A 22,390-nucleotide genomic window follows, 5' to 3' on the forward strand; every position below is an offset into this window, starting at 1 on the left:
TTTTATTCGGTTTAGAAATTTCATTTAGTACGAATAAATATAAGTAAATAATAAATAATGCCTGTGGGTTCTGTAATTATTTTTCTTCTACACGAGTGAATTTTCTACTTTTAAACAGGTTTCTATGTACGTTTTCTATTGTTTTATATTACTGCAACCCAAACATTATTAGAAAAATAAAGGAAAACTTGTTAAAATGCTTCTAAGGTTTTAAAGCTCCTTTTTTTGCCTGAATACGCATTTAGTATGTAGATTCTTAGAAGAAAACACTTACGAATAAGAGTAAATAATATTCATTTCGGAAAAATAGTTTTAAAGAAAATTTCTTTTTAAATAATGGAAAAAAATAAAACTAATTAGAAAAATGTTACTAAAAGGTAAATTACTTAAATATGTGGTAGTTGCCTAGGGTTTCTTATTTTCTCAAGCATATTTTATAATTAGTATTTTTCAATTTACAAAATCTTTTTATTATTAATGCCAATGTAGTGAATACGTTTGTGTTCGTAAAGCACATATCAGTTTTTGTTAATCTGCTAGTCGATTGTTACATTCAACAAAATTTGAAAAAAGTCGAAAATTGAGAATAGAATATTACTATAATGTCAAAAATTAAAAGAAAGAAACGAGAGAGAAGTAGAATAGGGTAGAAGAGTTACCATAAGCCACTTTTTTGTAGCGTTCTCGAATAAAAAAAATATTTTCAAATCTTTTCTTTATTCGTTTATTTTCCTATGTCATCTTAATATACATAATTTTTAAAATTTTCCGCACTGAAGCAAAATTCGTCAAGGAGATGGGGCAGATTTGTCCGCTACCATATGTAAAATTAATCTTTTAAATTTCAGGGAATCGATATCTCGATTTTCTAATTATTCGGGTTTGGCAGATGTGCCCCTATGGCGCATAATCCCCCTTCTACCCTATACTTTATAGAAGTACTGAAAAGACCCGAAGAAGTAATAACTTTAACACAGGCTTGTCATAGATTGGATGTTCTTTTGATTTGATTCCAAATTCACTAACATTAAAAAAGTGATTAAACATTTTTTGGTCTGTATTGTTCACAAAGCTTTTATGACAAAATCAAATTATTGACAATAAATCTTTTAAATATTTCGTTTTAAAATCCGATTATTTATTTTGATATATTTATAAGATGTACTTTTGAATTTATAATTCTAAAAAATTTTCTATTTTTTACAGTTTTACGATTTGCATTGGGTTGAGGAAGATATAATCTATTACGTAAAATGTTTATAATTTATAATCAAGTACATTGTAAAATTTATATCATTTTTTACACATTTTTTCCCGATAAATCCTTTATAAAATTAATTAAAAATTAATGCTAATTTAAAATACCTTGGAATTTCTGTTAACATTTCTAAAGGAAATGCAAATATCAAGTTTATATTAAAATTTATTTAAATGAATTATATTCCTGAATATATATTGCTATTTTCAAACAAACTTTTAACCATTTTCAAAAAATATATAAACAAAATATTTTCTTAAACAACTTTTTAAATTTTCATTGCTTTGAAATATGTTCGCTTAGGGCTGAATTTAAAAACAATTATTTAAATTTCATTTCCTGAAACTGAAAATACATATTTTAAAACATTTAATAGACAAAGAAAAGTTTCTTTGATTTGAAAATATTATAAATTATGGCAATTTAGTTGTTCAATTGTTTCCTTATTTTTATTTAATTTTTACCTTTTAAGTTCTATTTTTAGAGATAAAATACAGAAATGCTTGAAAAACTTGCGTAGTCACATGTTTATTTTTATTTCAACATTTTCATTATGATTTTTTTTTTGCCAGCTATAAAATTACTATATACAGTCGTATATCATAAACTTTCATAAATATTTTTTTTAAAATTCAGTTTTTGTATGAATAAGAAGAATTCTTTGTTTTTCTTTTGACAAATGTTACTTGCTATTTTTTTATTTTTAACATTTTTGTGTGAAATTCATACACATTTTCTTGATTTTCTGAAATGTTTTCAATTCATGTAGACATGTGTGGTTTACATATGTATAGTATGTGCGTAATATTTTAGCAATTTTATTAGTAAATCTGTAACATTACAATCATAAAAATGTAATGCAATTTGAATATAAAAGTACGGAAGTTGTATGTATGTATGTTTTATTTTTCATTTTGTAGAAACCATAAAATTTATAAGATTTGCTTTTCTTTATCATATTACAACTTTCCTTTTTTCATATTTTCTTGGTTTTGTTTCATTTCCCTGCAGAATACTCACAGCTTGAATCGTAATCAGGATCCAGAGGCTGGCGGAGGGGCCATGAATGGGATGTTAAAGTTTGGTTGGATCAAAGGTGTTTTAGTGAGATGTCTGCTAAACATTTGGGGTGTCATGTTGTTTTTACGTCTGAGTTGGGTAGTCGGACAGGCTGGCATCATGGAGGGTTTCATTTTAATTTTAACCACAACAATTGTCACCAGTATTACAGCATTGTCAATGTCGGCGATTAGTACTAACGGTGTCATCAAGGGCGGTAAGTACAAAAACATTTTAACTTTTAATTTCAATTTATATATCAGACGAGGGTAATTATATGTATTTTATTTCTAATTCTCTTTGTTTTTACTCTGAATATATTTACAGTTTACTTAAGCACTGTTGGGTGTTGAATATTTTGATTTCTTTCTTTTTTAACTTATTTTTTCTTGAGGGAATTTATTGTATTTATATGATAATTACTTGAACATATTTCTACACACTTATTAACAAATTGCCTTTAAAAATTTATTTTGCTTTGTGTTGGAAGACAACATTTGAAGTTGTAAAGGATGTTTGAAGTAGTGATGCAACAAAATGCTTGTTGCAACTTAAAGTCGTTATTTTTATCTTTGTTTAATACCACAAGCAAAATGTTAATTATTATAATATGATTTGACTTTCAAATAAATTACATCTTCAGAATGACTTGAGAAGTAGTGAATTTGAAATCAAATAACAAGCACTTCCTACCTATGACAAGCCTGTTTTTAAAATTATGATTTTTGCACTTCTTTTTCAGTACTTCCACAAAATACTACTTTTTTTCGCTTTTTTTTTTGCTTAATTTGATGTTTTTTCATACTTATAACGGGTTTAACTTTAATAATCTATTTTGCATAATGTCTTTAATAAGATAATTAATTTCATAATCTTTAAAAAAATATGTTTATTGGTCAATACCACAGCCAATTATTTAGAGAAATCCATTGATTCATAAAATTTTCTCACACTTACATGACAGATTCTTGTAGCTTTCACACCAAATTGGGCGTCATTATAATAAAACTGCGACAGAACCGTTTTTTAATAACAAGACAATATTAAAAGGTCAAAATACATATTTAATTTGAAACATAAAAGGGCGTTTTAATGCATCAACATTAAAAAAAACTTTTAATGGAATATAATAACACAAAAGGTCAGAGGTTTAAGGTCAATTCTAAGAAAATCATAAAACAATAAATTGTTTAACAATACGTTTTTAGATTCTTCTTAAAATCACAGCTTCTTTGAAATTACTTTTAATTTTTAGTTTTTTAGAACACAGTGCCACATACATACATACATGCATATATATACATACATACATGAAAGACTATTGAAAGTTAAATGCACTGAAATATTAGGGTACATAAAATTTAAAACAACATTTATTTCATGTTTAATTTCAAATTTAAGTTTGTTTTATTTTTAAATATAATTTTTAAAAATTTTGTAAAGTTCTTTATTGGCTTTTCGATTTTTTCATAAACTCTACACAAAATACTCAATCATGTAACATTTTTTTCCAAATTTAAAATGAATTACCTTAGTTTAGCATCTAAAAATGACCTTGGATTGATTTTCCTTTTAATTTTGTTAGACTAAAGGACCAAACAAAACACAATGAAATATAAAATACAAATACTTGAACAACTTTGAAAAGCAAAAGAAAATCCTTGCCCCGTCATCTAAGCGACAGTGCAAATGATGACGGTGCCAAAGTAAACGTGAAAATGATGATGCTGGCAAAAAAGTAATAAATCTTGTGAACCATTTCAAATTCAATTCACAAGAAGAAAAAAATGTAAAAGAATATGTTGCAAATAGTTTATTAAATACTAACATTGGCAGACATTACTTACTTTCAACACCCAATTAAAAGGAATATAAGCAAACAATAAAATCTTTGGACCACACATGTTAAAAATATTTATTGAATGTGATTTTCTTTTTATGCTCTAGGTGGCACATACTACATGATATCACGTTCGTTGGGTCCGGAGTTTGGTGGATCGATTGGTTTAATATTCTCACTTGCGAATGCCGTGGCATGTGCGATGTATGTGGTGGGTTTTTGTGAATCAATGTTAGATTTATTAAATTCCATGGGTCTCAGCATAATTGACGGCAGCATACAGGATGTACGTATTATTGGCAGCATTACAATATTAATTCTGCTGGTGATTGTTGTCGTCGGCATGGAATGGGAAGCCAAAGTAAGTAACAGTTGACATTGTTGTGGTAACGACAACGAACGAATAAATTAATTTGCAATTAGTGATTACCTGTGTGTTAATGTTTTTATATGTTTTAGGCACAAATTGGTCTATTGATTATATTGTTAATAGCCATAGCAGATTTTGTAATTGGCAGTATTATTGGTCCTAAAAGTGATGAAGAGCGTGCCCAAGGTTTCCTGGGTTACAATAGTAGGTTTTTTCCTATTAACGCTGTAATTTTGTCACTTTATTTAATGATTTTTGTTTTGCTTTTAATTACTTGTAGTGACCTTATTAAAGGATAACTTTTTTGCGGATTATCGCATGGAAAAGGGTGTACGTCATGATTTCTTTTCCGTTTTTGCCATATTCTTTCCCGCAGCAACTGGTATTTTAGCTGGTGCTAACATTTCCGGTGATCTAAAGGTAAATAAAATACATATTACCATTATTATTATTTAATTCTTCTTAGTCCCAAAATTCCTCTTTTTTTTGTTCTTTATGAAACATTTTTTTTTATTTTTATTGTTTACCATTTTTTTCTACTTTTATACCTTTAACAAAAGGATCCACAAAAATCCATACCAAAAGGTACTTTATTGGCCATTTTAATAACAACAATCACATATTTGATTATGGTTGTAATAGCTGGTGCTACCGTAGCTCGTGATGCTACTGGCGATGTTGCTGACATGGTTAATGGCTCATTTGCCTTTTTGAATTGTACCGGAAGTAAGTATTTTATACACACAACCGTCACATATTTTCACTTTTTCTGTGAGTGTATGGTAGATGATGACCAGTAGTCCTTTTCAAAAAATTGGATTCTTAGGAATTTTGTAAATTTGAAAAAAGATTTACTGTCAGGTTTTGTTCATTTTTTAAATTTATGTTTGGCATAAAGGTTCGTTGTTTTTTATGTTTATTTCTTTTTTGCAAAATTGCTGTTAGTCATGTTTTAAGTATATAAACGTGTTTTGTTTAACTTAATATTTATTAATTTAGTTTTTTTACTTTATTATTTTGTACCATAGAATTTTAAATATTGAATGAAAAAGATAAGATTTTCAGCGTTTATTTAAAGCAAAGTTTTGTGTTATTTATTTAGGGATTGTTGTTAATACAAATAATTTTGTACTGAAAGGACTTTAAACATTTGAAAGTTTTCACTTAAGTTGATTTCTTTTAATATTTGATACTATTAAAAGTGTTGGATTAAAGGATATTACAGGATTTGAAGGAAAAAAAGTTTTTCAAATGAAAGTTTAAAGTCAAAGGAAAGTCTACGTGCAAATAATTGTTGCAAGTAAGACTTTTAGCCATAGAAGTTAATTTATAGATTTTTCTAAAAAATTCATGTGTATGAAAAACAAATATGAATGTATAGCCGGACATGGTCGACCATATGATACCTTACACTAGTCGGTATGTTAAGAATGTGGATTATTTTTAAATAATAAAGCATTTAATATGTTTTTTAACATAATTTCATAGTATTTTTACTTATTGTTGACAAAAAAAGAGATTTTCTAAAAGGGGGCTAATAGGGGAGTAGGGGTAAATATGCTCCTATTCTTATAAATTTTGGTAGAGGATAATAGATAGATATTTGATAGAGGATAATTTACATCTACTTCACTTCCTTGTGCCAAAAGAAGAGTATGTGCTAAATTTTATCACACAATATAAAAAATTGCGAATTGTAGCGTGCGAAAAAGCTTGACTCAGAAAGTGATTCTAAGAAACGTATATGGCCAATTTTTTGCACAAACGCAAAATCCCCTCCTCTTTGTAGTAGTGTAGGGTATAAAAAACAACATTATTGCAATAACAAAATTCTTCAATAAAGCCTTTCAAGGCAATTTCAAATCAATTTAATTTATTTTATTTTGACAACTTTAATGAATTTATTAAAATTCAAAGCACGAACAAATTGTGTTAACAATCATGTTTCTAAATTTTTTTTTCTAAAAATATCCTTTTTAAAAATTATTTATTATATTGCGTTGTATTTTCTCATAATTTTTCTTTTTTTATTTTTCAGTTGTTTGCGAGTATGGTCTACAAAATTCATTCCAAGTAATTGAATTAGTATCGGGTTTCGGTCCTCTAATCTATGCTGGTTGTTTTGCAGCCACTTTATCCTCAGCCCTTGCCAGTTTAGTGTCAGCACCAAAAGTTTTCCAGGTAAAAAATCATTTATTATTCCCAAAACTGTAATAATTCAATTACAACTTTATCTTGATTGTAACACAAAACAATTTATTTTCAACTCAAACATTTGTATAAAAATGTATTTTCCTTGCTCGTAGGCTTTATGCAAAGATGAACTTTATCCAAAAATTGTATGGTTCGCCAAAGGTTTTGGCAAAAATAATGAGCCAGTTCGTGGTTACGTTTTGACATTTATAATTGCTGTAGCGTAAGTATCCACATCCCAAGTGACAAAAGTGCTTTTCAAAGTATATTATTATAATTAATCTTTAATTTATATTTAATTATTATAATTTGTAATTTTTCGTTTTTGCTTTCCTCTATATTCATATTTATATGTGTATGTGTGTATAATTATGGCTCGTGTTGGATTTCTGATGACTGTTAAATTTGTATTGGCTTTTATAGTTTCATCCTAATTGGTGAACTAAATCTCATTGCTCCACTTATATCAAATTTCTTCTTGGCAGCTTATATGTTGATCAACTTTAGTACATTCCATGCCAGTTTAGCTAAACCCGTCGGTTGGCGTCCAACATTTAAAGTAAGTATTTTGGTAAACTTACACACAAATATAAACACCTTAGTATGTATATGCTGGAAATTGTGGTAATCATTGTAATATAATGCATACTACCTAACTTGAATTGGTTTATTTAGTCCGTACACCATTTACAAAGTTTTATTTTAAAAAGATTTAAACGAAAGTTATAAATTTTAACAATTTCCGAACATATAGGATTTGCAAACTTAATTTAAAATTCAGTTAATTCGAGAATGAGAAAAGGAGACAAGTTTTATATTTAACTTGTATTTTGAGATCTTTTTCACAAAAATTTTAACAAAAAAAAACTCAATTCAATTCTTTTAAATGGAATTGTTATTTTGTGGGAACAAAACTGAAATCATCTCTTATGTTAATATTTTTAGGAAATGGTTTGTTTTCAACATTTCAGGATGTTTTGTTAATATTTTTCCTACTTATTGTTTTTGTTTTTTGTTTTCGGTACAGTATTACAATATGTGGCTGAGTCTCTTGGGCTCTATACTATGTGTAGCTGTTATGTTCTTGATATCATGGGCAACAGCTTTGATTACATTTTCCGTTGTGTTGGCATTGTACTTAATTGTTGCCTATCGGAAGCCAGACGTCAATTGGGGCTCCACTACACAGGCACAAACGTACAAGAACGCCTTGTTATCTGTGCAACAATTGAATAATGTTGAGGAGCATGTTAAAAACTATCGTCCGCAAATATTGGTCTTATCCGGTTTGCCAAACACGCGACCCGTACTTGTTGACTTTGCCTACATGCTTACCAAGAATTTATCATTGATGGTATGCGGTCACGTCTTGCGTGGTTCAAGTTCACAACGTTATCGTAATTATTTGCAAGAACGTGCCACCACTTGGTTCCGTCGCCATCGTGTTAAAGGTTTCTATTCCCTGGTGGATGGTGAAGATTTCGAATCTGGCTCAAGAGCCCTAATGCAGGTTAGTGTATATAAGTATAAGACTTGAGTTAAGATTTAAATAATAATAGAGTGTTTAAATGAAAAACACTCTCTTGAGTATTTAAGTGTGTGTGTGTGTGTGTTACTGGCGATATAGTGAAAATGAAAAATGAAGTGTTATTTCAACGCTTTGCCACGGGCTTTAGTTCCCAAAAAGTCCTTGTCAGAGGTCATTACACTAAATTTTTCTTATTTATATTTTTCAACTTTTTATTGTTCTTTGTATAATTTCTGTTTTGATTAATGACTTTTTTCCTTTAACTTTTCTTTTATGGTTTTGTTACACATTTAGGCTGCTGGCATTGGCAAACTGAAACCAAACATTTTATTAATGGGCTACAAAGCAGATTGGCAGACATGTGAACATAAGGATTTAAATCAATATTTCAATATCATGCACAAGGTGAGTAAGATGAGTATGAAAATTTAGATGGGGGCAACTACAAATATTAGATATAATTATTATGTCTCTTATGATAGATTTAAATTTACTTGGAATTTCCTTAACCTATAAAATGTTTTGATTGTTGTTTGATCTATTAAATACTTCCCCAAGTACAAACAATTCTACTTGTGTTGGAATTTATGTGGAATTAAAGTAGAATACTTATAATGAAAAATTTTTAGCTTAAATTATATGAATTTGACTTTTCTTAGAGAAAATTGGTGATGTAAAGAGTAAATGTTGCAAAATCATTGCTTAAATATAATTACTTCTCTGGAATTATAACTGGTATTTTAATATATGTATTGACAATTTTTTCCCTAGAAATTAGATATTGTTTCTAAATAGAACTAGTGTTAATATAATTTTCAATTTAAATTGAACTCCATTTTTTCCTAACCATGGTATAAGTAATAGATTTATATATATTTCTAAATCATGATTAGATCTTTAATTTTTCACTTAAATATCAATCTTTCATTCAAAATTTGATTTTGTACTATAAAATGGTTTTTTTATCAAAATATATCATTTCTTTCAAAATATTTCTTTTGCTAAATGAAATATATTCACTTTTATAACATGTTTACACCAAAATCAATAAAATAAAATTTTAAGAATTTGTTAATTTGTATATGAGTTTGAAATTTGAAACAAAACTTAATAAATTTTACAGGCATTGGACATGTACTTATCCGTTGCCATATTACGTGTGCCTGAAGGTTTGGATTGTTCGCAAATTTTGGGAGACGAAAGCAGTGCACAAAGAAACATTTTTGATGTGCCACGCACCTTGCAACCTAACGAAAGTTCAGCCGATCTTAATGCTGTAGATCGTAGTGCACAAAATGGTTTAAGTGGCAGTATGGATTCATTGAGTCGTAATGTATCACAAGGTAAATAAATTGTAAAAATCTACAAATATTTCTAAAAAATATGATATTTCTTATCCAAGCCTTAAGCGGCAATAACAATAAATATTTGTACAAGAAAACAAACAGACATACAACTACAATGACAGATTAACAGACAAACAAACTGGGTGTTCAAATATTTTTGTAGACATATCGTACAAGTATTGTACTTTGTACTTGAATTACATTTGTTCTAACATTACAAAACAAACATACACTTCGGTCGACAAAATTCATATATAAATTAATTTATAAAGGGATTTTTTAACCTAAAAATGTTGGTCAATATCAAGTGAAAGGACAAATACATATACTTACACACAAACAGACATTTATAAAGTTTTATTTCTATTAAATATTAACTTAAAGTGTCTTAAAACAACTTTAAAGATTTTAATGATTAATTAATTTTATTTATGTATTTTTTTTTATAAATAATTTAAAACATTATGTAACATTTTAAGTACATATGTTTATAAGTTTTTGTAGGATAATTTTTTGAATTTAATAAAGAATCAGTTAAAATTTCTTTATAAAAGATTTGTAATTATTAATGTTTCAAAATTCTAGAAGTGATTTCACATTATTAATTACAAGTCTGCTCGTTTATACAAGACGTTTAAAAACAAAAATATATCTAGTTTAATTATCCTTGTTATCATAAATGTTTGATATATTTATTGATGGTTTATAAAATGTTGTAGGGAGAATCCATGTAAAAGCGGGCAGCAGTCGGATTTACTATTTCCGATTTCAATGAAACTTACCACACATATAATATTTATAAAATGTTCCACATATCATTACATTGGAAACTCACTCCAATGAGAAAATTGAAAAAAAAAATTAGTGAAAATTTACTAAAAGTTCGTACACATATTGCCCATATCTCAGAGATAAACTCATTTTAAATTCAAAGATATTGTCTATAATACTTTACTTCTAGAAGGTTAAAGATAAAATAGTGTTTGGGTTATGTAAAATAGGTACAATATAAATACACACCTAAACTCTCTTCAAAATTCAAGTAGATACTCTTCGATGGAGACTTGCATAGTTCAGGAGTTATTAACCAAAACGTAATTTAAAGCAAGTTTTTTATATATAAAATCGTATGAAAAATTAAATGTATAATTATAATTTTTAATACGGGGCTGCCTGATATATTTGTAATTGAACAATACACTATGAAAATTGACCCTTAACCTTTTGGAAGTAAAATATTTTGTTTGCACGATTTTCAAGACAATATCTTTGACTTTAAAACGAAATCAAAAATTCAATTATATTTATATACTTTCAGACAATTTTAAGATATTTTTAAATTCTCAAAGCGCTGGAACGTGATTCTGATCAACAAATTATTGATTTGAGGAACACTTTCAAACCTTAATATGTGTGAGAAATTTTATTAAAATCGTAGATGGTAAATCCGAAATTAGATGTTTTCTGCCCTTTTTGATATGGATTCTACCTGTATGAAAAAGAGTTAAATAAACCAAAAATAAACGTTTCTTAGCATTTTGAATACCAAGGTTAAAGTGTTTGTAAAGCATGTTTGATTAAAAAATTATGTTACAATTATTAAAAATATCGTTTAACCATTATTTTTTTAATTAATTGCTAATTTTTTATTTTATTTTATATTTTGCATGTTTCTTTTATTTATACAACTACAACAATTGTGATTCTGCACCTGTAAATATATTTTTTTATATTATTTTATTTAATGGCACAATATTATTTTGTTGAAAAAAATGTTTAATATTACACTTGCCATGTGTATTGCCTGCCGCACTTCATCAATTTGTACTTTATACAACAAATCCAACCAAATGTAATGAAATCTATATAAAAAACCAAAAGATGCTGCTGAAATAACAAACACTGAGAGTAATATTAAATTAACAAAAGGTAAGTTTTTCATGATTTTTTTTAATATTTTTTGTTTTCTCTATAAATGGAAATTGTAAATAAATAAATTAAAAGTTTATTCAGAGGATTAAGCTCCGTAGCGCATCCAGAAATTTCAATTAATTATTTTTTATTACCCACTGATTTCATATGTTTGTAACAGTGATATGAAAATTTTATATATTAAAGGTAGAGTTCGTGAACAAAAATCCTTATAGAAAAAATGTCATATTAAAATGTTTGCTACCTTGACCTTTTCGGAAACAGACCTAATATTTTAAAAAGTTGTAAATTTTAAAATGAATAGTCTACAAACTTTAAACATCTATAAAATATGCGATAAAGTTTTGCTTACCTTTTTTTATATTGACGTTTAATAAGGATATAAATAAGTTTTTTATTCCGTTTGTAAAACACGAATATAATACAGTGGTTACCCAGTTTAACGAATTCGCGATTTGACGAACAAATCTGGAATCTTTTTAAAACGAATATAATGTTTGTATTTGGTGAAGTGTATTTCAGTTTTGTTTCAACCCTACATATCATAGTAACATGTATTAATACATAATTGATTGAAATGTCATACGAATAAATACCTTCAACTCTTAAATGCAGGCTCAACTAATGCTATTTTAATATTTGAGATTAGTGACTATTTTATTGTTTTTCTTGTCAAACCCTGTTTTTATTTCATGTATAAAAATTTTGATTTTATCGAAGCAATTTTCTATAGAAAACGTAATTTAAAATGTTGGATGATCATTCGTTAATCGAAAGTGTACAAAAACTATTTTATGCAATTTATTTAAAATATAAACTTTTAAAATAACATTTGAATGTGAATGTTGTAATATACAATATTCAACAAGTTCTGATTGAACATATAAACATATGTATATTTTTTACAATTAAATTTTCGTGTTGTAATACATATTATTCAAATTTCAGCCCTATTGTATAGAGTTTATTATTTGATTAATATATCACTTGATAATTGAAACTCTAATTTAAAAAAGGGCATAAGTCCATCAATGTAAAATAAAATATGGTAGACACATGTATTTTAAGATAAAGTTTTAGGACTTATGGCACTATCTAACATAATTTTAAAATAAGCAGGGGAACCAAAATATGCAAATACATGTTTTTTATGATTCGCCGTGTGACTCATGGATAAGATATTTACACGTGTCAGTCTAATTAAAGTATTCTGCCATCAATTTGTTAGCGCATATTTTCGCATATTTAACTCATAAAAGCATATTTTTAGATTTTGTGATATTATAATGTTTTGTTGGTTAACTATGCCTAATAGCTTCAGAATCGCCTAACCTAGCCCTAATACTTCCGAATTGAAATTATGTTACATTTATCTATGAAAACAAAAATCATCACAAGCGAGTTAGTCCTCATATGAAACCTCTTTGTAAAAATATGTTTTTTTACCAATAAACGTATCCGTCAACATTGTTTTACTTTTTTATATGAAATCTATCATGTTTATTAAATGACATTAAAGTAATTTCTGTAGAAAACCTAAGTATTTAAGAGTATAAAAATCGTTTATTTATTTGCTTAACATGTGGATGTGTGGGCAATGATATCGCTACCTTTATTATTATTTTTATAAACGAAAAGCTGAATTTTTTGCACAAAAGAAGTTGATCCTTGTTAGTACTTATAAGACCATTAACAATGAAAAAGGGAAATCAATCATTATTTATTTATCTGACTAAGGAAAATAAAATAAATAAATAAATGAATAAACAAAAATAAAAACATAGAATTTATTAAATATCAAAAAAAAAAAGGAATGTATGAAAATTAGGGAGATTTGAAAGAAAAATATATGAATACCAAAAAATTTAAGTTTCTTTACAATTTATATTGGTTTCTAAACTATAATTACTATAATTCGACTTATTTTGAGAAATAAAAATTATTAATAGTTAAAAAGTAGTTGTATACATATTTTCTTTGTATAAAAAAATAACACCCTATTGTAAATGTTAACATTTAAATATTATATTTAAATTATTTCTGACATATTCTTATATAACGTAATAAAAATATACAAATATGTATTACTAAATACAATATAATATTTCCTAATTATATGTGTGTATAGTACAGAACGACAAAATGGATATAAAGTAAATAGGATTATATTTAAAAGTAACTTTTATTCTTAAGGGACTCTAAAATTACACTTAAAATAAAAATCACATACATTCCTTCTATTGTATTATATATTTATATACATACATATACATATCTGATAAGAGATTTTGATTTACTTAAGTTTCTCGAATTCTAAGATGTTTACCAAGTATGAGTCCGGTACTGACTTACAAATAATACTTTATGTTTTTACTTAAAAATAGACTCTGTGGATGTATCCTTGTAGACAATAGTTTTTCTCAAAACTACTTACTAACACCCAATAAATGTTAGCATTTTAACCTCTTACCTTTTTGGTTAGTTTTTTTGAGGGTCTTTAAAAAAACTTCCTTCAGTTATACCGGAAATGATGGGTTCGATTTTCAATGGTTAAGGAGTGCACAACAGGGTCGATAGAGGCCTAGGTGTATTTCTGCGGATTTGATGTATATACAACCTTTCAAACTAATTAACTAACTAACTACAACCTTAAAATAATATCTATTGAAGTCATTTAAAAGGCACTGAATAAAAATCACATAAAAGAACATCGTACTTTTTTATTCAGTTCTTTTTTGAAAGTTTATTAGTTGCTGATATTGTTACCCATCAAAATCCCTTGTTAACAATCAATTTGAAGCAAATGGAAAAAATACGGAATTTAATAAAACTTTTTTGAATGGTACTATAAACTTTAAAGAGTGTACTTAATATAAAATGAAATTATATATTAAATATTATGAAATCGATGATTTCGAAACCTACATTCACTTCTTTTCTCTCTTTATTTCTTATATGAACAATTTTTCAAATAAAATGATTGATTTGATTATTCCCAAGAATGTGTCACCATAAGCAATTTAATTCAAAATCATTCTCCCACACACATACACATTGTATATATGCATGTGTTTATACTAATCAAATAATCAAATAAATAAATACATGTATAAACGTATGTTAAACATACAATCAGATTCTTATGCGGTCTTATCATACAAACCCAACCAACTTCTGACACGATCTTATTCCTTTTTACTTCATCATTACTTACAGACAATACAAAACGTCCTGGTCTTTCATTTATTATTAACCAGCAAAGAAGGGACTTAATGATGCCAAAATGTTGGGTTGGGTTAGGGGAAATGAATATAATACGTTGAAAGCACATATATACATTTTGTATGGGCATCAGATACTAATACTAGATAAATAAATTTACATATTTTCTATTCACAGACACAAATTGAAATACTTACATTCATACAAATTTACATGTATACACAATACATAAGTATATTCATTTGTGCAAAAAGTGTAATATCTTCAAAATGTGCAGTTTTACATACAAATTAATGTAAATAGAAAAAACGTATTTTTTGATTTATAACCTTCTTATTGCAAAAAAAAGTAAAAAATATAACTGTATAAAGTTATGGACAATAATATGTATAACACATAAACTCATCTCTTTTATTGTAAATGTATCTCCCAGGATACGAATTTAATCGATACAATTTAAGATGAAGATGAAATCAAGGTTTTTCTATAAGCAGACCAAAACTCAAAATTTATTTAATTTAGTTTTATTGTAGTTCAATAATCTCGATATTTAATTATCGGAAACCAGGAACTATTCTCAAGAAGGTGAGGGTAAAAAAAGAAAATGATAGTGTATATGTTGAAATCTGTAGAAAAAAATTTGTACATATCTCAAGATATGTAAATATCATTTTTGAAATCTCTGTACCAAACTCTATATCGAAATTTTTAAAAGTATTTCACTATAGTTTTGTATTAAAAAGATTTCCTAGAAAGTACAAAAAGCAACTTATGTACTTTTGCCTTTAAATGCAAGAAGAAAAGTTCGTAATATTCTGCTACAGTTTTCATAAATGCGAAAACTTTTACACATTACTGTATAAATGTATGTGAACGAGTTAAATGTGTTTATTTAAATGAAAACATTGTCTGCAAATAAAACGATTTCAAAACCTTTATAAGATGTTTAACACAAATTGGCATTTACTACATAGAAACCCTAAGATATTTAAAGTCATAGAAGAATTTTGGTTTAGCCAAGAAAAAATGTTTTCTTACAAACCGTTTTTAACAAACGAATTGATAATAAACGTTAGCGAATAAATTCATGAATTGATGTATCCACCCATCGATTGGATGGTTTCTGGATGGATGATTACTAATGATGTTGATGATTGAAATGTAAATTGATACTTTGTTCTATATTATACATACATTCATACGCATGTGTGTATGTATGGCTGTGTATTGTATTTTGTTGGCTAGAATTTAAAACATTTAATTTATATCAACATGAATGTTTGCAATAATGTTTTAATAATAATTTATCATCTTAAAACTGACATGTAAAACAGATATATTTTGGTTTGTTTACAAAAACATATTTAGATCTTAATATTCATAAATATAAATTATTATAAAAGAAAATCTCTTCATGTAAAAGTTTGTCGTAAAAAGTTCTTAAAAGTGAACAATTATTAATTGATGTGTAGCACTGCGTATGATTAATATTTATCTAAAAGTGGTGTGTAAAACTACTTATGCGTCTAGGTGACTTAATAATGATGTGGAATTTGCATGTATCTTTAAACAAATTAAATAAAAATTAATTTGTTATATGTATTAATATTTGAATTACTTAATTTTTATATCAATTAAAATGTATTTTGTGTAATTTTTCTACATTTTAGCTTCTAGTACTAGCGACTTATCCTTTATGACTGGCACTCAAACCAAGGAAGTATCCGGATTACCAGATCCAGCTGATCCCAAATCACCACAATTATTGGTAATTTAGATTTGTTATATAACTTAAATTTCAATATAATTATCATAATCAAAATCACTATATAGTCTAGTCTATAGTCTAGTCTATAGTCTAGTCTATAGTCTAGTCTATAGTCTAGTCTATAGTCTAGTCTATAGTCTAGTCTATAGTCTAGTCTATAGTCTAGTCTATAGTCTAGTCTATAGTCTAGTCTATAGTCTATAGTCTAGTCTATAGTCTAGTCTATAGTCTATAGTCTAGTCTATAGTCTAGTCTATAGTATAGTCTATATTCTAGTCTATAGTCTAGTCTATATTCTAGTCTAAAGTCTAGTCTTTTGGTTTATACAAAATTTTGTAGTCTAGTCTATTGGTCTATGCACTATATCTATATATGTCTATAGTATATTCTAGTCTATTTATTAGTCCAGTCCATTGTCAGATCTATAGAGATAAGGAAAATATGTTTAGTATTCTAACACCTAAAATGTGTTATTTTTGTTATAAGTTATCCCTTATCTAAAGCATTAAGTATTTCTTGTGTGTAATAACATAAATATCTTATTTCTTTCAGACAAATTCATTGCGGAAATCTAAAAATAAACATGATGACCCAGCTGCTTTATATAAAGGACCTGGTGGTGTGGAATTATCTAAGGACGTTTTAAATCAATTGACACAATTTACTCGCAAACGCAGTCATGCCGTTATCGACGTTTGGTGGTTGTATGATGATGGTGGCTTAACACTGCTTTTGCCTTACATTATCAGCACTAGACGTACATGGCAATCATGTAAACTTAGGTAAAGTATGGATTTCTTTTTTAAAACATTAAAATGACGAATGTTATGATTTGTTATCAGCGAACTGTTGCATTATTATTAGAAATCGAAATCTTAATGTAATTATTAATAATAATTTGAAGTCATGATAGATTTCCAAATTTATCCAGATGTTTTAGTTAACCTGAAAATACAGTAAAAGATTTTTTGTTATTTTTGAAGTATTGAATCAAATTGTAGAGAAGTTTAAATCTTAAATAAAATATTTAAAAATATTTAAGAGTAATGTATCACAAAGATAAGTTAAGGTGTTGACGTGTTACGTGAAATGTTATAACTGCCTGCATTTTCGGTTGTTTCAAAGTCATTTAAGTTTATATTATTATTTAATTAGTTTTAATTAGTTCAACATTCTTCTTTTTTATCTTTATTAAATTTTATTAAAATAAATATTAGTGGCATCTTTTCGTTTGTGCGATTTCTTTGATTTTTTTTAGAGTTTATGCGTTGGCTAATAAAAAAGCCGAATTGGAATTTGAACAGCGTTCCATGGCAAGTTTATTATCGAAATTCCGTATTGATTATTCCGATTTGCAGTTGATACCGGACATAACGAAGAAACCACAGGAAACGTCAACACAGTTCTTTAATGAATTAATTAAAGATTTTGTGGTTAATGAGAAGGAAACCAGCACAACTGCTAATACAACACAATTACAGGAAGACGAGGGTAAGAGAAAGCTAAAAAATACATTAGATTTGGTTTTAACTTTCTTTCTTTCTAATATTCCTGTCTAAAGTTCTTATAAGTGAAGATGACCTGATGGCTGTACAGGACAAAACAAATCGTTATTTACGTTTACGTGAATATTTGCGAGAGCAATCTACTAAATCGGATTTGGTTGTAATGACTTTGCCCATGCCACGCAAGAATATTGTGACGGCACCTTTGTACATGGCCTGGTTGGAAAGTTTAAGTCGTGATATGCCTCCCTTTTTATTTGTGCGTGGTAACCAGACCAGTGTCTTGACTTTCTATTCATAAACAAGACTCCATAGAAACGACTATTCTCATCATCATCGTCGTCACCATCAAATAAGCAAAAAAAAAAAAAATAATAATAGAAAAACAACTTTTAGAATACAGATGAGAAAAAAGTGTAGGGGTTTGGAAGAGAAATGTTAATTTTCTTGTCCCTTTCTGCCTTTCGCACCGGACAGCAATTTTATTTTGTACACATGAGCATAAAGAGACACATATATATTTTTATTTTATTTTATTACTATTTTTATTTTGTTTAATATAAAGAATATTTTTTATTTTTTATGATTAGAATTTTAGTTGAGTTTATTTCATTAAGTTGTATCTTAGTAATACATATGTATGTAATGAAGAACATACATAATACATATATTCATATACACATAGACCGATACACAGTTGTTATTGTAACTGTTATTTTATATTTATATTTTCCATTTTTGTATTTGTTTATTTTTTTAATTTTATTTTGTAGAAATGATAAAGTTTTATATTTTTTAAAGTGTTTTCTTTCTATGTAATTGTTTTCAATATGTTTGGCAAACGTAAATGTTTTTTTTAGAAGCAAATTAAGTTTTAATATTTTTACTATAATTTTTGTTAAATTTTATAAAACACAGTTAGCTTGACTTTATTGTTTTCATAGTATTTTGCATTTTTTTGTTTTGTTTTACACAAACCAATAAATTAACTTAATTTTTTTTATTTAAAGCCAATATTAAAAATAAATAATAACAAAAATAAATGACATTCAGACAAATGGTGTTAATAAACCATAAATATTCATATGACATTTAATGTAAACATTATTAAGTTTTAAACTATACATAATTATTATTTCAGCTAAAACAAACAAAATAGAATGTTTTACTAACTTAACATTATTTTATAATACGAATTTGTATTTATTTTAATTACTTTAAAATAGTTTTTATTTAAATGATATTAAATAATAAATAAACATATAACAATAACAAATATTTTAGAATATAAATTAAATTTGTTTTAAGAATCAATAAATGTACACAGATACAACAACAACAACACACACACACACACACTTTAAAATTGAGTTTTACTTTGGAATATTATTTGTTTAAAGAACAACATACTTTGCAAAAGTAAATGAAATAGAATTCGTTAAAGATATAAATATTATGAATAAATCGTTTGATTCATCTTCATAATTCTTACAGAATGGGTTACTTTTTCCAGGAATAAAGAATTAAAGCAAATTAAAGTTAACTTTTTTTTCTATGAAAATATTTTATCCTTTATTTTTCCTTTACTACATTTCCAGTTAAAAGCATGTGATAGTTTTTCCCTTATTTATCCATTACACTTTTAATATGTACTTACAAATTACCGGTAATTTTTTTAAAGTGAAAAATATTTTCTCTTGAACAGTTATTAGTTTTAAATACTAGAAAAAAAGCTAGTAAAAAAATATTGCAGAAAAGTAAAAGTGAATGAAAAATCTAACACATACACCATCAAAACATTGTCAAATGATTAATAGGGAGTTTTTTGACAATAACTTTCTATGGGTTAACAAACTCTATAGAAATTTCGTTAGTTCTTAAATTATTACAGCAAATCATTTTTGTACAATTTACTTAGGGGGTAGTTTTAATTATGGCCTCATCCTTTTGAATTTTGATAGAGAGATTTTGATTATGGCAAATTTCATCACAATTATGGAATCTTTAATCAAATTATTAACACTAAAGTAAGTGGGGACTTGTGTCAAATTTGGATCGATTTTTCTCACTTTCAATATCAAACGAATCTTATTAGATTGTTGACAATGTAAACAATTTATACAAAATGTCCTTTTGTTCTTTCGCCTAACTCTGTAAACAAACTACAGGTCGCAATTTTGAAGATAATGAAATTTGGTACATGAAGTTCTATATAATCAAGGACGAATTCTATTGAAAAAGTTTAACATCGGTCTATTATTTCCCATATCCCCATACAACCCGATAGAGTATTTAACCTCATAATCGTGTTTATAATATTTGGGTGACACGTACAGATATATACTTGTTGTTTTATTTAGCTTTACAATAAAAAAATTGCTTAAATTTGTCAGAATTAATATACAAATTAATTTAAGTGCTTTATTATAGAATGTAAATCAGATTCGGTCTACCGACAATAATTTCTTACTTCTTAGATAATTATACCCTACACCACTATAATGGGAAGGGTATTATGTGTTTGTGCTGATATTGATCCTACACCCACCCTGAAGAAAAGAAATCGGCTCGGAATATATTGAAAACTGTCCAACTGCCCCCTGTCTAGCCCCCATACAACCGTACCCTCTGAATAGGGTTTTTAGGCTCATAATTTAATATGTTCTATTTTGTAAAAAATCGGTAAAACTTAGTTTTAAAGAAGTTTAAATGACTGCCGATTTTTGTAATGATCGGGTCTCATTTGATTCATAAAAACTCGCATTAAGAAAATCTTTTGAAGGTAAAAATTCACTTATAAACACTAATAACACGATTAAATTGTACATAAATAACCTTGAAGTGGACGTAAATTTCTTAACCAAAATTTACAAGGATAGGTCCATATATAATCTCACTCCCATATCCTGTAGAAGATATGTTTTTCGGCCAAAAAGAAGTAAAAGTGTGACGAAATTGCGAAAAAAAAATAAATTAAACGGAATTAAGAAAAAACAAAATACTACACATTTTTAACATACTGACTGGTGTAGGGTATCATATGGTCGGCCATGTCCGACTTTCATACTTGTTTTGTTTAAAATAGTCTACAAGACTAATAATGTTTTCGTAATCAATAAGTATGTATTTATTCACATTAAATATAATTTATGTTCAGTAGACCAACCAACATAAATTAGAACTATTATCGTTCGATGTTGATAGACATGAGCTCATTATCTTAAAATGATTTCAATAAATAAATGTAAGAATGTATAGTCGGGAAATGATACTTTACATTTAAACACATATTGTTGCATATTTTGAACAGAACATGTATATGTATATGCTTTTATACAACGGGTTATCGTCATCCCTAAATAAAGTTACATTACAATTTGTATTGTAAAGGATAAATAAATTAAATAAACTGTTCCTCTCTTATTAATAAGGTTGTAATCTGCATGTATTTTTTTCGTGAAATAATATCATGTGTCAAAACTTTTATAAATTATTTTTAATCCATTTCATTTTCTGTTTTCATATGTATTCTAAAATTAGACGCAAATAAATATTACACCTTTTAAAACGATTGATTACATATTGCCTTTCATTACGTTATTGTTTAATGTCAAATTTCATATTAAATTTCAATAAAAACAAATAGTATTTTGCAAAATAGCTGACGACATTGAAATTGATTAGTAAGTATTGAAGGGTTAAATATGTACATGTGTATGTATGTGTTTAATAAAATATATTTAATTTAATTTGTCAAATTCAAAAGTGTTGAAAATTTGTAATTAAAAATACTATCAAGTTTCATCCTTGTATTTATCTATTCCATTTAGTTTGCTGTCACGTAGTAATATATTTTACTAGTTATTGAAACATCCTTTGGTCAAATGAATACTATAATCAAAATTTTATAAAACTATAAAATGTTTACATGGACACACAGACAGACGGACATAGCTCAATCGACTTTGAAAGCTATTCTGAACCGATTGGTATATGAATATGGTATGTGTATGGTAACTAAAATAGTATTACCTTTTGAATTTTTAATGGATTTCCAAAAAATTTGCAAGCATATATAATTACTTCGTATGACTTCCTTTTATTCAGAAATTTTAATATTTGCAAATAATAAACAATTTTTCAACACCAACATCGTGTTTTACATTCTTAAGCCTTTTCTAGTTGATGCTACTAAAAAACTTATTAATTTAAATTTTACAATTCAAACCAGAAACATGTTTTATAAATTAAAAATTAATTTATAAAAAATTAATTTATTATAAAATTAATTTATAATAAAAAGCAATTTGATAAGAAGAAAAAACGTGAGAAAACGTGCACCTATTGCCCAAATAAAAATTATACAACC

The 22,390-nt window shown here is 26.8% G+C and overlaps 1 protein-coding gene across 8 annotated transcripts in view; it reads left to right on the forward strand.

Annotated features, from left to right (window-relative positions):
* The window catches only part of LOC111677703 (bumetanide-sensitive sodium-(potassium)-chloride cotransporter), an 87,422-nt gene extending 68,809 nt beyond the window's left edge, over positions 1-18,613 (forward strand). For 7 of the 8 annotated variants that reach the window (XM_023438886.2, XM_046952793.1, XM_046952794.1 and 4 more), the window contains 16 exons: positions 2,270-2,534; positions 4,265-4,518; positions 4,617-4,731; positions 4,808-4,947; positions 5,088-5,253; positions 6,566-6,708; positions 6,834-6,943; positions 7,144-7,279; positions 7,748-8,230; positions 8,543-8,653; positions 9,372-9,591; positions 11,476-11,523; positions 16,419-16,516; positions 17,069-17,298; positions 17,775-18,007; positions 18,078-18,613. In XM_023438886.2, coding sequence (XP_023294654.2) covers positions 2,270-2,534; positions 4,265-4,518; positions 4,617-4,731; positions 4,808-4,947; positions 5,088-5,253; positions 6,566-6,708; positions 6,834-6,943; positions 7,144-7,279; positions 7,748-8,230; positions 8,543-8,653; positions 9,372-9,591; positions 11,476-11,523; positions 16,419-16,516; positions 17,069-17,298; positions 17,775-18,007; positions 18,078-18,322 — 2,997 coding nt within the window. In that variant the 3' untranslated portion in view covers positions 18,323-18,613. The remainder of the gene's footprint in view (positions 1-2,269; positions 2,535-4,264; positions 4,519-4,616; positions 4,732-4,807; positions 4,948-5,087; positions 5,254-6,565; positions 6,709-6,833; positions 6,944-7,143; positions 7,280-7,747; positions 8,231-8,542; positions 8,654-9,371; positions 9,592-11,475; positions 11,524-16,418; positions 16,517-17,068; positions 17,299-17,774; positions 18,008-18,077) is intronic. The other variant, XM_046952798.1, reaches the window with a different exon arrangement.
* The last annotated feature ends 3,777 nt before the right edge of the window (positions 18,614-22,390 follow it).

The sequence above is a fragment of the Lucilia cuprina genome, chromosome 5 (assembly GCF_022045245.1).
Source record: "Lucilia cuprina isolate Lc7/37 chromosome 5, ASM2204524v1, whole genome shotgun sequence".
Lineage (NCBI taxonomy): Eukaryota > Metazoa > Arthropoda > Insecta > Diptera > Calliphoridae > Lucilia > Lucilia cuprina.